At 39.7% G+C, this 12202-nt stretch overlaps 3 protein-coding genes across 5 annotated transcripts in view; 1 reads left to right on the forward strand and 2 right to left on the reverse strand.

Moving 5' to 3' along the window:
- Positions 1 to 713: 713 nt before the first annotated feature.
- Positions 714 to 2620, reverse strand: LOC115027211 (NPC intracellular cholesterol transporter 2-like). The gene is made up of 5 exons (XM_029460378.1): positions 2485 to 2620; positions 2126 to 2225; positions 1701 to 1808; positions 1400 to 1572; positions 714 to 1232 (listed from the first exon to the last, which is right to left on the reverse strand). The coding sequence occupies exons 2-5, from the start codon at positions 2205 to 2207 to the stop codon at positions 1146 to 1148; spliced, it is 450 nt and encodes a 149-aa protein (XP_029316238.1). The 5' UTR covers positions 2208 to 2225; positions 2485 to 2620; the 3' UTR covers positions 714 to 1145.
- Positions 2621 to 2856: 236 nt separating this feature from the next.
- Positions 2857 to 4500, forward strand: isca2 (iron-sulfur cluster assembly 2). Its single transcript, XM_029460377.1, has 4 exons — positions 2857 to 3016; positions 3241 to 3421; positions 3666 to 3781; positions 3886 to 4500. The coding sequence occupies exons 1-4, from the start codon at positions 2958 to 2960 to the stop codon at positions 4058 to 4060; spliced, it is 531 nt and encodes a 176-aa protein (XP_029316237.1). The 5' UTR covers positions 2857 to 2957; the 3' UTR covers positions 4061 to 4500.
- Positions 4501 to 4980: 480 nt separating this feature from the next.
- Positions 4981 to 12202, reverse strand: part of eml5 (EMAP like 5) — a 35959-nt gene continuing 28737 nt past the window's right edge. For 2 of the 3 annotated variants that reach the window (XM_029460375.1, XM_029460374.1), the window contains 15 exons: positions 11941 to 12019; positions 11554 to 11683; positions 10853 to 10951; positions 10378 to 10398; positions 9788 to 9961; positions 9471 to 9679; positions 9133 to 9290; positions 8787 to 8901; positions 8510 to 8698; positions 8174 to 8346; positions 7587 to 7749; positions 7383 to 7486; positions 6563 to 6716; positions 5982 to 6082; positions 4981 to 5887 (listed from right to left, as the gene is read on the reverse strand). In XM_029460375.1, the coding sequence (XP_029316235.1) occupies positions 5851 to 5887; positions 5982 to 6082; positions 6563 to 6716; positions 7383 to 7486; positions 7587 to 7749; positions 8174 to 8346; positions 8510 to 8698; positions 8787 to 8901; positions 9133 to 9290; positions 9471 to 9679; positions 9788 to 9961; positions 10378 to 10398; positions 10853 to 10951; positions 11554 to 11683; positions 11941 to 12019 (1906 nt within the window). In that variant the 3' untranslated portion in view covers positions 4981 to 5850. Of the gene's footprint in view, positions 5888 to 5981; positions 6083 to 6562; positions 6717 to 7382; positions 7487 to 7586; positions 7750 to 8173; positions 8347 to 8509; positions 8699 to 8786; positions 8902 to 9132; positions 9291 to 9470; positions 9680 to 9787; positions 9962 to 10377; positions 10399 to 10852; positions 10952 to 11553; positions 11684 to 11940; positions 12020 to 12202 lie in introns of those variants that run through there. The other variant, XM_029460376.1, reaches the window with a different exon arrangement.

The following is a 12202-nucleotide window of genomic DNA, read 5'->3' on the forward strand; positions in this document are numbered from 1 at the left end:
CATTTCACATGGGTGACTAGGTCAGACACAATGTAAACTCATTTGGACAGTTAATGTTAATATATATTTTTTCCAAACTACATTATAACTCAACCTTGCTTTTCCTATAAAAGTAAAGAATCTGTTCTTTGAAGTTTAAATACATTTTGTTGTAGTCTTTTGGTTCATTCTGTCAGAATGCATAGAACTTGTTTATATTCAGTGATGGCCTCCCAAAACTGCTTTAAACTCTTGTTTTATTGTACACGGACCTGCTTGTGATCCTACTTCAGTGTTATGATGATTCCCCTTGCTGCCGGCCTTTGCTCAGACCAATAAATTCTCAGATTTATGTCGGTCTTCATTTTTACTTCAAGAAAAACAAGTCTACAAGTGTCTGACCGAGAGCACACCTACTCCTGGGATGAGCATATGACAGGAAAAAGTTAGTTTCCTCACCACTGCTCGCTCAGTGCAACGTCAAGAGCTGATTTTGGGGAAATTGATAGTTTGTCTACGATAATCAGTGGGGCATAACAAGTACATTCGATAAGTGGAAAATTACCATAAAGCAGTTAGTTTAAAAATATATATATATATATATATATATATATATATATATATATAATATATATATAAAATATATATATAATATATATATATTATATATATATATATATATATATATATATATATAAAAATTAATTGTTCACATCAAATTCACATAATACAAGTTTGGTACAGATTAGATTTTATTATAATTTCTCATTTTCACTTACAATGCCATCATATAGTAGTACAAGGTTAGTAAGAACAATTCCAAAAGTCTTAGCGAAGAAGTACAGTGTGTACCTTCTGACTACACAGCAGCCAGTTAGACAAAACATTTGCACTGTAGTAAATGTGTTTCACGGTCATTCACAAACATTAACTGCATTGTGTCGCAGCCACATCTCTTAAAATCGACTGTTAGGAAGCAGAAAAAGCAGCGGTTCATTTCAGCAGGATTCAAAATGTGAGAGTGCAGAAAAGTCTTGAAAACTAGTGAAAAACAAGCTACATCTTAAAATCAGTTTGATTAATGAATTTAAATTATCTGTTTTTTTACGTAAAGCTGTATCCCTTTTAAAACAAAAACAACACTTGTCAGAAGTACTGTTGCCATCTTAGCTCACGATCTGAACTGGGAACCTGATGCAGAACAAGTCTTCTTTGTTGTCGTCTCTCAGTTCCCACTCCACGACCAGCTTTATCTAGAAATGCAGAAGAGTGATCAGTGAACAGAACAATAGTTATATTTTAAAAAAAGTTGAGGAAGTGAAAGACGAATCAAGTAGAACAAAAATGCTTTTAGCGATTTGGTTAAAAGAAAACCGCTTTAAAAACTATAAGAAGACGTGCTAATTTAACATGTACTCACTGCAGGATACTCAGACTTCACAGGAAGCAAGTTCACATAGTGATACTTCTGCTGCTTCTGGATGGGACACTGGATCCCAGACTTGCAGCCATCTTCAATGGGAATGGGGAAGGGGATGGGAACTCCAGCAATAATACCGTGAACCACTGCTTTGCTCGTTTGGCTCAACACAGCTGCAGATAAAAAAAAAAAAAAAAAACAGAAGTGAGGTCAAAAGTTAAAATCATAAAAATATCAACTATAATGCATTTATTCTGTTCTGACTCTTGGGAGAAATACTTCTCAAAAGATAAAGCCTTACCACTGTTGAATGTCACATTGACACTGTAGGACTCTCCTCTGTGTAGCTGGCATGGCTGAGTGGCACAAGGGCTAATGTCCACTGTGGACACTTTACCAGAAGAGGAGCCTGAAGAGAAACAAGCAAGAACATTTACACGTCAATTACACATTTAGGAATATAGGTTAGACAAAACAAGCAACTTGAAAAGCGTAACCTCTGTGTTTTGGGAAACTGAGTATCAAGTAAATAACGTTAAACTATGAAATGTATGAGTAACGTTAACCAACGGATTTCTTCTCTTCCTATTGAATTCAGTTTAATACGTTTTGTTCTAAAAGATAATAATAATTAAAAAAGTAATTAAAAGTCAACAAGCCGTTTAATATACAGAGTATCGTTAGTCAAATCTTCTCATCCAGATGGTCAAGTGAAGTTTAACTTACCGCAGTCAGCGAATTTCACCGGTTCCGCACAGGTGAATCCCATAAAGCAGAACAAAACGATGAAACCAGTCCGGATATCCATGTTTCTTTCGGTTTGAGCCTAAAACAAAGAAATATCCAGCATTACGAAACAGAAAAGTAAACTACAATAGACTAGTCTGACTTCGATCAGTCAGCAGAAAGTGTTAAATCATATGACTTCTTGTTTTTCCCCCAAATGTCCTAAAAGTAGCAGTGATTACAAAGTTCAACAAAACAAAGAAGATACACTTTTTGATGACCTAGTACTATGGTAAATAACACAAACACAGTGAGTCTTCGAATTATAATATAAGAACATCTCAATGAACAAACTGTACCTTTTGTAGCTCTTCAGTCAGTTTCAAGTGAGAACGAAAGACGCCTTGGCACCTTTTTATTTCCTTGTATCACGAGCTCGAAGTGACGCCTATTTATTGCACTGTGTTTATTTCGCCCGCAATTTAGCCTGTCAGAAAGTCTCTCATTGTAAAGACCCCGCCTCCTGCAATATGATTGCCGGATCATAACCTCAAGCAGTACACGAACCCAGTCAGCTGTAACCTAAACCTCAATATAAACATTTGGTCGGTGAATCTTGCAGACAGCGGCATGTATTTGTGTGCCTGAAAGGCAAAATCAAGGTATCAAAAACGTACTACATTATTATTTCCAGGGAAACTGACGAATCAAATTCCCGTATTGTATTAATATGGGCGTATCTATTTGACAGACAACAATTTCAGCCAATAAAGATTCGATCTGCTTCTCGTCGACGGTTGGGGGTGGAATTTACCAACATTTGTTATGGAAGATGTCATTCGTGAGAGCTATGATAACTGCGTCAAAGTCGAAAGTATTGAGCCTTGCTAGGTAACGTAATTGTTCTTCTATCCTAGACATCATAAGGGACCATAACTTAAAAATCTTCTTTCTGGGCGAGGAAAAAAAAAAAGCTGTGTGTTAAATTGTTGCCTGGTAGTTAGTAAGCTAGCCTTTAACGCTACCGTTAGATAACTAGCTAGCACTACAGCTAGTAACGTTACAGGTCCCTCTGCTGTCCTGCCTGCTGTTAACGTAAATTCAATGTTTTGCAGGGCATCTACCATTCTGAACAACTTCAATGTGAGCCACCAGTTTCACCGACTTCCCCCAAACACCCAGCCAGCCCTGTATTCAGCGGGGCTTCAGCGCTTCAGCAGCGCCTCAACCCAGGAGAAGCCAGCTGTGTCGGGTCCCTCTGAAGATAAAGTACAACTCACAGAATCATGTATAAAGGTCAGTAGATACCCGTGATTAAGCATCAAACTATTCTCATGCCTAGAAATCCAAATGAAAACATAAGTTTGCGGTTTTTATACAGCCTGGGAGGCCTTAAAAGTATACATGAAGCTGCTTCAGTGAGAGGAGTTAACACTCCAGCAGGACCATTTTATGTTTAAACACATTACCTACACTCACTTTGTAAATTATTGTGTTTATTTTGTGCTTCACCTTGTTTCATGTCCCTCTTTTAATCCAGAGACTAGAGCAAATCATGCAGAAGGGCGAGTATCTGAGAATACATGTGGAGGGAGGAGGCTGCTCCGGGTTCCAGTACAAGTTTTCTGTTGATGGTAATAAGAATGAAGATGACAGGTAAACTGACACTCATCTAGCTTTTAAGTGATTGTGTCACACTTGGCCTCATTGTTTCCTTGTTGTCTATTAATCCAATCAACTCTGTTCCCTCCTGCATCCAGAGTGTTTGAGCAGGGAGGAGTGGGCATTGTCGTGGATCAGGACAGCCTGGAGTTTTTGAAAGGAGCCACTGTGGACTTCAGCCAGGAGCTGATCCGCGCCACCTTCCTCGTGCTCAAGAATCCTCAAGCCGATCATGGCTGCTCCTGTGGCAGCTCATTCTCTGTCAAACTATGACCCTTCTTCCTTGCGTCAATGTTACTTAAAGCACTGATTCTCCAGTCTATTTGGTACACTTGTACAAAATACACTAAAATATTATAGACTCATCTAAATATAATTTTTAACTATATATTTTAACTATTGGTTTCGTAGGTGTGAAACTACTTGAACTGAATTGAACTGAAGAAGAGGTATCAATTAATCATTGTGCTATAAGGCAGATCGTGACAGTCAATGCTAATTGACAGCTTAGTTCACAATATTCAACTTTAATCTGTCATGTATTCAAACAAAACAAAGGCTCAGTTGAGGGGTTTGAGTATGCAGTGCTTAGATTTATTTTCTGTGTGTAAAATATGTAAATAGACCATATCTATGATTGCAAAGACCTAAGCTATATTTGTTTTGCCTAAAATAAAATTGTGAGTGAATTTCAGATATTTCATTTCAAATTATTTTGTGTGTGTGTTTTAATTGCACTCACATGATGCACTTTTTTTTATTACATTCGAATGATGAAAGGGCAGCCAGGAAATGTTTTTATTTATAGATAATTGATAAAAGGTTAGTTAGATAGTTTCATTACATGTGTTAATAATGTCAACATTCATGTCAGTGAATACATACCACTCAAAGTCATGGTTGCCTTTTTTTTATTAAAGTGAAATTTAAGAAACGTCTCACAAAAAATATACAAAAAGAATATATACAAATGATATTTACACTGGCATAATGTAAATTAAAATATGCAGCAACTATTTTTTTGTATAGTTAGTCTTAATACAAGGAGCAAAATGTTTTGCACTTTTCATATTTTCTCTGATAAAACATTCCATTTAAGCAATATATCTGACTACACAAAACATTAACTTACTGTTGAAAAAAGTCACACCGTTCATATTCATGAAAATGCGACAATAATACGTCATAGCAGCACACTGAAAAGTGAGAAAGAATTGCAACCGTGTATTGAAACATCAATTTACAGCTGTTCTTTTTTTTTTTTTTCTGAGGAATTTGGTTCGGACAGATTGTCTTCCTGTAAGCCATGCACACCCACTAACCACAAACAAATCCTCAAACAAGTATGCACACGTTTACCATGTCATGAGGGGAACACTGCCGAGGGAGGTTTGAGGTCAACCAGTCAACAACACAACCACATAAACAAACCATCAGGATTAACACAGTGACCAGGTCAGGTGTACAGTGCATAGTATGCTTTGGCATGCTGACATCCAGAACATAACAATGGATGTTACATTCAGGAGGAAGGCCACAGGATTTGGAATCACCAGTAAAAATAGAACAAACAAATGACTACATGATCCAAAAATTAAAACCAACATAATATAAAAAGAATCCAAACCCTCATAACTTCAACACTCAGATTAAGGCTAATTCAGTTTGCTACATGTTTTCAAAAATGGCATTGTCAGTAACACAATAGGCCTGCCAAGTGGCAAAACTGCCATTTGGGACATGTACACAGATGAGCTCATTCTTTAAAAACAAAATCCACCACTGAATTGATATGCACATACTGGATTAGAGAGATGTTTTTCTTTTTTTTTAAGGATGATGTGATGTCGTGAGCGCAGGGCTGTATGCCCTCCCGCCTGTGTTCACAATCAGGACTGATGCTGTGATGAAAATGAGCCTTTCACATAATGCATGCACCTAGTTTTGAGGCAGTAAGTCAGATCACCACTCATGTACAAGCTACCAGGTCTGTCCTCCACCTCCTCCACCTCCTCCTTCTCCTCCTCCTCCTTCTTCTTTACAGGTGGGTCCAGGTATGATCCTCAGTGAGGGGCATGGACACACCTCCAAACAAACAGGCTAGAGAGGACATAGACGAAAGGATGCATCACTTAATATTTGATTATCTTATTGTTATACTGTAAAATGTTGTTATTATGAGCCTCAGTCATACCTTCTGTCGTCTCCGCCGGCGCTAACGACAAACCGATCTCCATTTGTGAAGCGTACATTAGTCAAGTGAGCAGAATGGCCCAGAAAGCGTTTGTGTTTGGCCTGAAAACACATCACATACACATCATCCAGGTGGAATCATTAAAACTAGAGACAACAGATTTATCAAGTGACAAGTGGCTTTGTTATTAGGCGTGGTCATGTAATGCCACAGACAGACACTTGATTCTTAGTACAGTAGATCAAAAGAATGCAGAAGAAAAAACTTAAAGCCAGTATGTGAAGATTTTTAATCTTTCTAATTATTATGTTTGTGTTCGTAGAAAAGTGAGACAATCCTGGTCAAAAATTGTTGCAGTAGAAAGTGGAAGTGTTTCTTTTCTCTCAGTATTTCCTGGTCACATTAATGTCAGACTTTCAAATTCTACACTTAGCTTTATGATTTCAGTGAATATCAGAAAGGTGCAGAGAAATATTTTATCATTAGAGAAATGGCATATTGTTAATATTAATGTCATAATAAATCACTGGCAAGATAATAAACACTATTAATACTAATAAATATTATGCAATCATACGTACAAACTTCTCCGGACATGGAAAGTCAAACAGCTTCACCATTCCAAAGTCATCGCCTGTGACGATGTTAAGGCCTGAGTGGGACACACAGGCACAGGTGACGTCCGCTTTGTCAGTGTTGCGGGACCAGATCCCTATGACCTCGTCTCCAAGGACACTGCATACACACAGACAGACACACAGACAGACAGACAGACAGACAGACAGACAGACAGAGAGAGAGAGAGAGAGAGAGAGAGAGAGAGAGAGAGAGAGAGAGAGAGAGAGAGAGAGAGAGAGAGAGAGAGAGAGAGAGAGAGAGAGAGAGCATTATAGATTTGATACATTTTTTATATTGGATAAAGCCAGGGTCAACATTCTAGTTTCATTTTGTTGATATATTAGTCAAAGGTTTTCACAGAGGGAATTGTGTATCTCTTTGTATCACTCCATATATTAGAAAACACTGTCAGCAGCCACAAAACACAATTCATTTTTGCCATGTTTTAGGAATAAAATGCTCTATAAATCAGGCTCTAAATGAGATATGAACAAACTCCTCTGTAAAAACCTTCAGCATATAGATATGAATGAAACTGGGAAGTTTGGTGTATGTAAGTGCTACTGAAGTGGAAAGACACTACAGGTGACGAGGGTAAACATGTTTGACTAATAGATATCACCATTAAACCTCCCCAGTTGATTTCTTACATTAAGACAATTATCTTTTATATTACAAGTTTTCTGAAGTGTTATATTTAAATATGCAAATTAGGCATTATCCAGTGCATTAAAAAAAGATTGAACTGCCTGTCGTGTCTCGCCTTAACACTGTGACTCTCACCTTGTCCAGGTGGCCCAGGTGATCCTGTCAATATGGGACTGCTCTGTGACCTGTTTTCCAGATGGCACCTCGTACGCGAGTCGTCTATAAGCACCTGTGGATATCTTTTTTTAAAGCATGAGAGGTTAGGGAGCATACAGCTAGCATCTGAGACAAACATGCCCTCTCACTGCAGAAGGTGATGCACCCTCACACAGTTTATACCTGGACGTAGGTGCTGTCAGCAGAAAAGTCCATCTGCATCACGAAGCTGGGGATGTCCCTGCAGCAGTTGATGCGGTTCAGCTGCGGGCCGAGCGTCAGGTCATAGAAGTCGACAGCGCTCTCAGTAGAGCCGACGGCCAGGTAACGAGAATTTGGACTAAACCTGTGAGAAAGACAAGCAGTGTTAGAAAAGTCTGTCTGTTCTGTCAGATGTACTTTGTAGAGTAGAGGAGGTTTGACACAAGACATGTGGATAAATAAATGAAAGATTATATAATAAAATTGATTGAAATTGGGATGATTTATAGGCCCCAACATGCTTTGTCTCTGGAGAACCCAATTGGGTTTCAAACGGGGCCCAACTGTCCTGTCTGTACTTGGGCAATATTGTGACCGTTAGTCCTAAACTAAATCTGAGAATCTGTAGAAATAACAAGAAAACAGGCAAATCAGAGAAAATCTTTCCTATGGTTGAGGAAAGACGTAGATATGCCAATCAAATATTTAATAACTGGCAACTTCTGGCTCAACATAGCACTTATATCATTGTACCCAGCTGTACTTGTGCCATACTCTTCTATCATTACCTGATATCCTGGATAGGAGAGCGCCGGTCCCTTTTCTTGCCCCAGATTTTGAGCGAAGCAACCAGCAGAATGATGAACTCTCCGTTCTTCATGCCGATGGCCACCATGTCTCCTTCAGGACTGTAGCTGATGGTGCGCGCTGGGTGGCCCAGGTTCACCTTATTCAGCATCTTCTGTTTCCCCACAAGGCCATGCAAGATCAGCACATACTTGTTATTAACGTCATTTTGTGAATGAGGACAGCCGTCTTGATTTCCCTTGATAAAAGCAACGTCTTGACAGAATTATAGAAGTATGAAAGTACTGGGAAGATACGGTTCTGAGAGGGTGGCTGACCTTCTCTGGGATGTCCCACAGACGAACTGTGCCATCCTCTGCCGCAGACAGGAATACGTCTCTGGAGGGATGGGCGCCCAAGCCCCAGATCGGTCCGTCCATGTGTCCGTTCACCAAGATGTTGCACGCTGCATTCTTCTCTCCTACTTCAATGATCTCTGCATTCCTGGTCCCCACGAGGATTTTACCCTGATACAGAAATCAGCAAAATGTGTCAAAATACACATGATGAAGTTTGCAAATCATTCAATTGAGTGCAATATTATCAGTAACCTACCTTTCCTCTGCATACAGAGCGAACACAGTCTATGATCTGTCCCGTTTCTAACCGAAACGCTCTGCAGCGTTTCAGCTCCTGGTCCCAGAGCTTCAGAGCGCCTCCCTCCTTTGACCTGTGGAGGAAAACAGGCGTGATTTTCATCCCTCAGCTGAGGAAACACAGCTTTAAATAATAAGAATTGCATTTCCCTCTCATATGAATTTAGTGTTATTGGTATTACATTCATTTGGATAAGAATGAATCATAAGAGCAAAGGGATGTATTCCATCACCTGATATCAGTATACACAGTGTGATGTACTGACATGTAAAGTATCGTGTTAATGTAACAGAGCGGCACTCACGGTCTTTCCTTGCCCCCGGTGACGATGAGGCCGTCTCTCAGTGTGGTGTACATGGTGAACACAGGGCCCGTATGAGCTTTGGCCACAATTCTTACTAGAATGTGTTCCTTCCACACACACACATCCCCACTTATGGTACCTGTAAAGGTCAAGTTATTCTGAAAAGAAAACAAATCTGCACTAATCTAGTGGCCTAAGAGCAGAGCGAGCAATGCAAAAACAATTCACAGCACATTTAAGCACAGACAAGACAGTGTGGGATCAAATGATGAGGTCAATTGAGTATGAGTTAAAGTATTTTAAAGATTTCATTGGTATATTAGTTGGAAGTCACTTACAGCTCCAAATGCTACAGACAGCATGGTCTGCATCCGGGCATCCTCTATAGTGCTCATCACACCTTTTTTGCTAAGCAAAGCTCGACCAGCTAACGTCCAGAAACGCACATGTTTGATCCCCACAGACACAAAGTGTGTGTCAGAGTCCGGACGAAACTCAGCCACAAAGATCCTCTGGGTGTGACCGACCCGGGTGGCCACTTTGGCACCTGAAAAACGAAACAGAGTGCAATGAAAGCGTAATCTCTTAATTGTGGGGGGACTTTCTAATCCCCAGAATGAGCTCAAAGGTTAAGGAAGGATTGTTTTTGTTTTACCTTCCTGCCACTTCCATATGGTGACGGTGTGTTCAGGGTCCAGGCCCACAGACAGCAGGAGTTTTCCTGTGGCACTAAAGCTAACGGAGCAAACCCCACCAGAGTGGAAACAACGTAGCACCGACAGCGTCTGCTTGGTCATGGCGTCCCACACATGGATAGATGGAGACGTGGCTTAGGGACAGAGAGAGATAATTATTTGTCTAAATGTAACTACAGTTAATGCACTTCTTTCTTTCTTGCTTCCGACTCATGTCATGTTTAAACTTGTAGCCAAAATATTCAATCACTGAGTTTCTTTGTTTATTGGGTGTCTGTAAATTTCATAATCAAATGTAACAAACCCCTTAAACAACAAACAGTTTAGACATATGCTTTCATAGCTTTTTAAATGATACTTTTTTAGATGATAATGGGATAGAAACAAAGCAAACATGATTCAGATTGAACCATGTTTGCATGAGACAAAGACCACAAATCAAGTGGCCACTAGATGGCAGTAACGTAACGAATATAACAGATTTTCTTTCAATAGTAACTAACACCGCACTTCCTTTTTAACATGAAGACTCACTTTTAAATGTCCTTACCTGACATGTCACCAGTATCACCTGAAAAGAAGGAAAATCAGATTTATTGACAGAACCAACACATTTCTTGGTAATTGTGTGTGACGTTCTGAGCAATAGGGGCTTTTGCTATCAACAAAAGCTTCTACTTTCTAAATATATAAATCCTTTTCGGATAATTATGCACCAAACTAAAAGTTATATGTATAAGCTGTTATTATGTCAGGTGGATTTTTCTATTCCAAATCCTCTGTTATTCAATTTCTGCCAATTTCTGTCAACGTCAGTCTCTTTCTGTGAGAGCACACCCCACAACTATTCATGTTTAATGCAAAGAAAAGAGGTCATTTTCATCCATAGTACAGACAAGCTTGTAGGAGGGGGGGGTGACTGTCTGTCATGTACGATAATCCCCCTGCAGAATGCACAACATGGGATTCAGGGAAGAAACGTGAGGCGGTTGGTGACACAGGAGGTCGACTTCTCACAAACATACCTACTTGGCCAGTTGCCACCACATTGGGGAATTTGGGATGTTGATTGATTGTCAGGCACAGAATGTCGTCACTGTGTTCGATGTAGAAACTTTGGCAGGCTGTAAGAAAACACACACACACACACACACACACACACACACACACACACACACACACACACACACACACACACAAAGATACACAATGAAATACATACTGTCTGTGGTGGAAAGTACATTAGTACATTTACTCAAGTAAGGAACTTTGCTTCTCTTTACTCCACCACATTAATTTAACACTCATAGTTACTAGTTACTTTTTAAATATAAAATACATGATACGCTGATATGATATGATGCAGTACTATACTACTAATCAACCCAGTATTTCACAAAGTATCTCAAATGAGCTCCACTTTGACAAACGGCATTAACATTAAAATGCTCTTACATGTATTTGTTAGTGATAAAAACTATACTATAATATATTACTGTGAGGAGAGCCATTTAGCATAATAAGTTATTTTACTTTTGATGCTTTAAGTACATTTATCTGACAACACTTCTGCAGCTACTTCTATTTAAGCATAATTTTGAATTCAGGACTTTTAATACCAACGTATTCCTACTTTGTCTTTTCCTCTGCGTACTGTATGTGTTATGTTTGCTTTACAGGTCGTGAACAGTAACACTGCCACTGCATCTTCTAGACGTCCACTTACAGGTCGTCAAGTTTAGCACGATGCCAACTGAGGCCGTGTGGTAGATGATGTCCGCCCCCTCGTTCAGGTAGTGCACGTTATTGCGGCAGTCATTGCCACGGTAACCAAACACCAGCTCCAACACCAGGTCCTGCGGGGGAGTCGGGAAAAAAAAGACCGGCGGAAAGTCAGAGAGGTCAACGCCATGACAACTAAGATGTTCAGAGAGCCAGCTGCCGGCTGAAGGAGCACGTCATTATTCGATTATACAGCATCATCAGAGGCGGTCTGACAGAGAGCGAGCACACAGCGTCGTCCGATGATATAAATACTTCAGAAAGCAGCAGCTCTGATCTGTTTATATCTTCTTACATTGCTGTTTTGGTAAGCATGTGCGGTCTTTCTCACCTCAATGGGTCTCTTCTTTTTGCCAACATTGTTGGTCTGCAGCTTCTCAGGCTGGGGCAGAGCTCTGCTGACAGGAGGCCTGTTTGAAACACACAGCGGGGATAAGAGGGCTGCCGCAGCGCTGCTCGTCATGCTGATTATCACAATAATGATGATGACAATAATGATCATATTACACTATTATATTATGCATACATATTCCACAGACATATGCTCATATGGGAACACAAATAGGTGAAGGTTTTTATCTCAAAAGGAAATC

Source organism: Cottoperca gobio, chromosome 22, assembly GCF_900634415.1.
Source record: "Cottoperca gobio chromosome 22, fCotGob3.1, whole genome shotgun sequence".
NCBI lineage: Eukaryota > Metazoa > Chordata > Actinopteri > Perciformes > Bovichtidae > Cottoperca > Cottoperca gobio.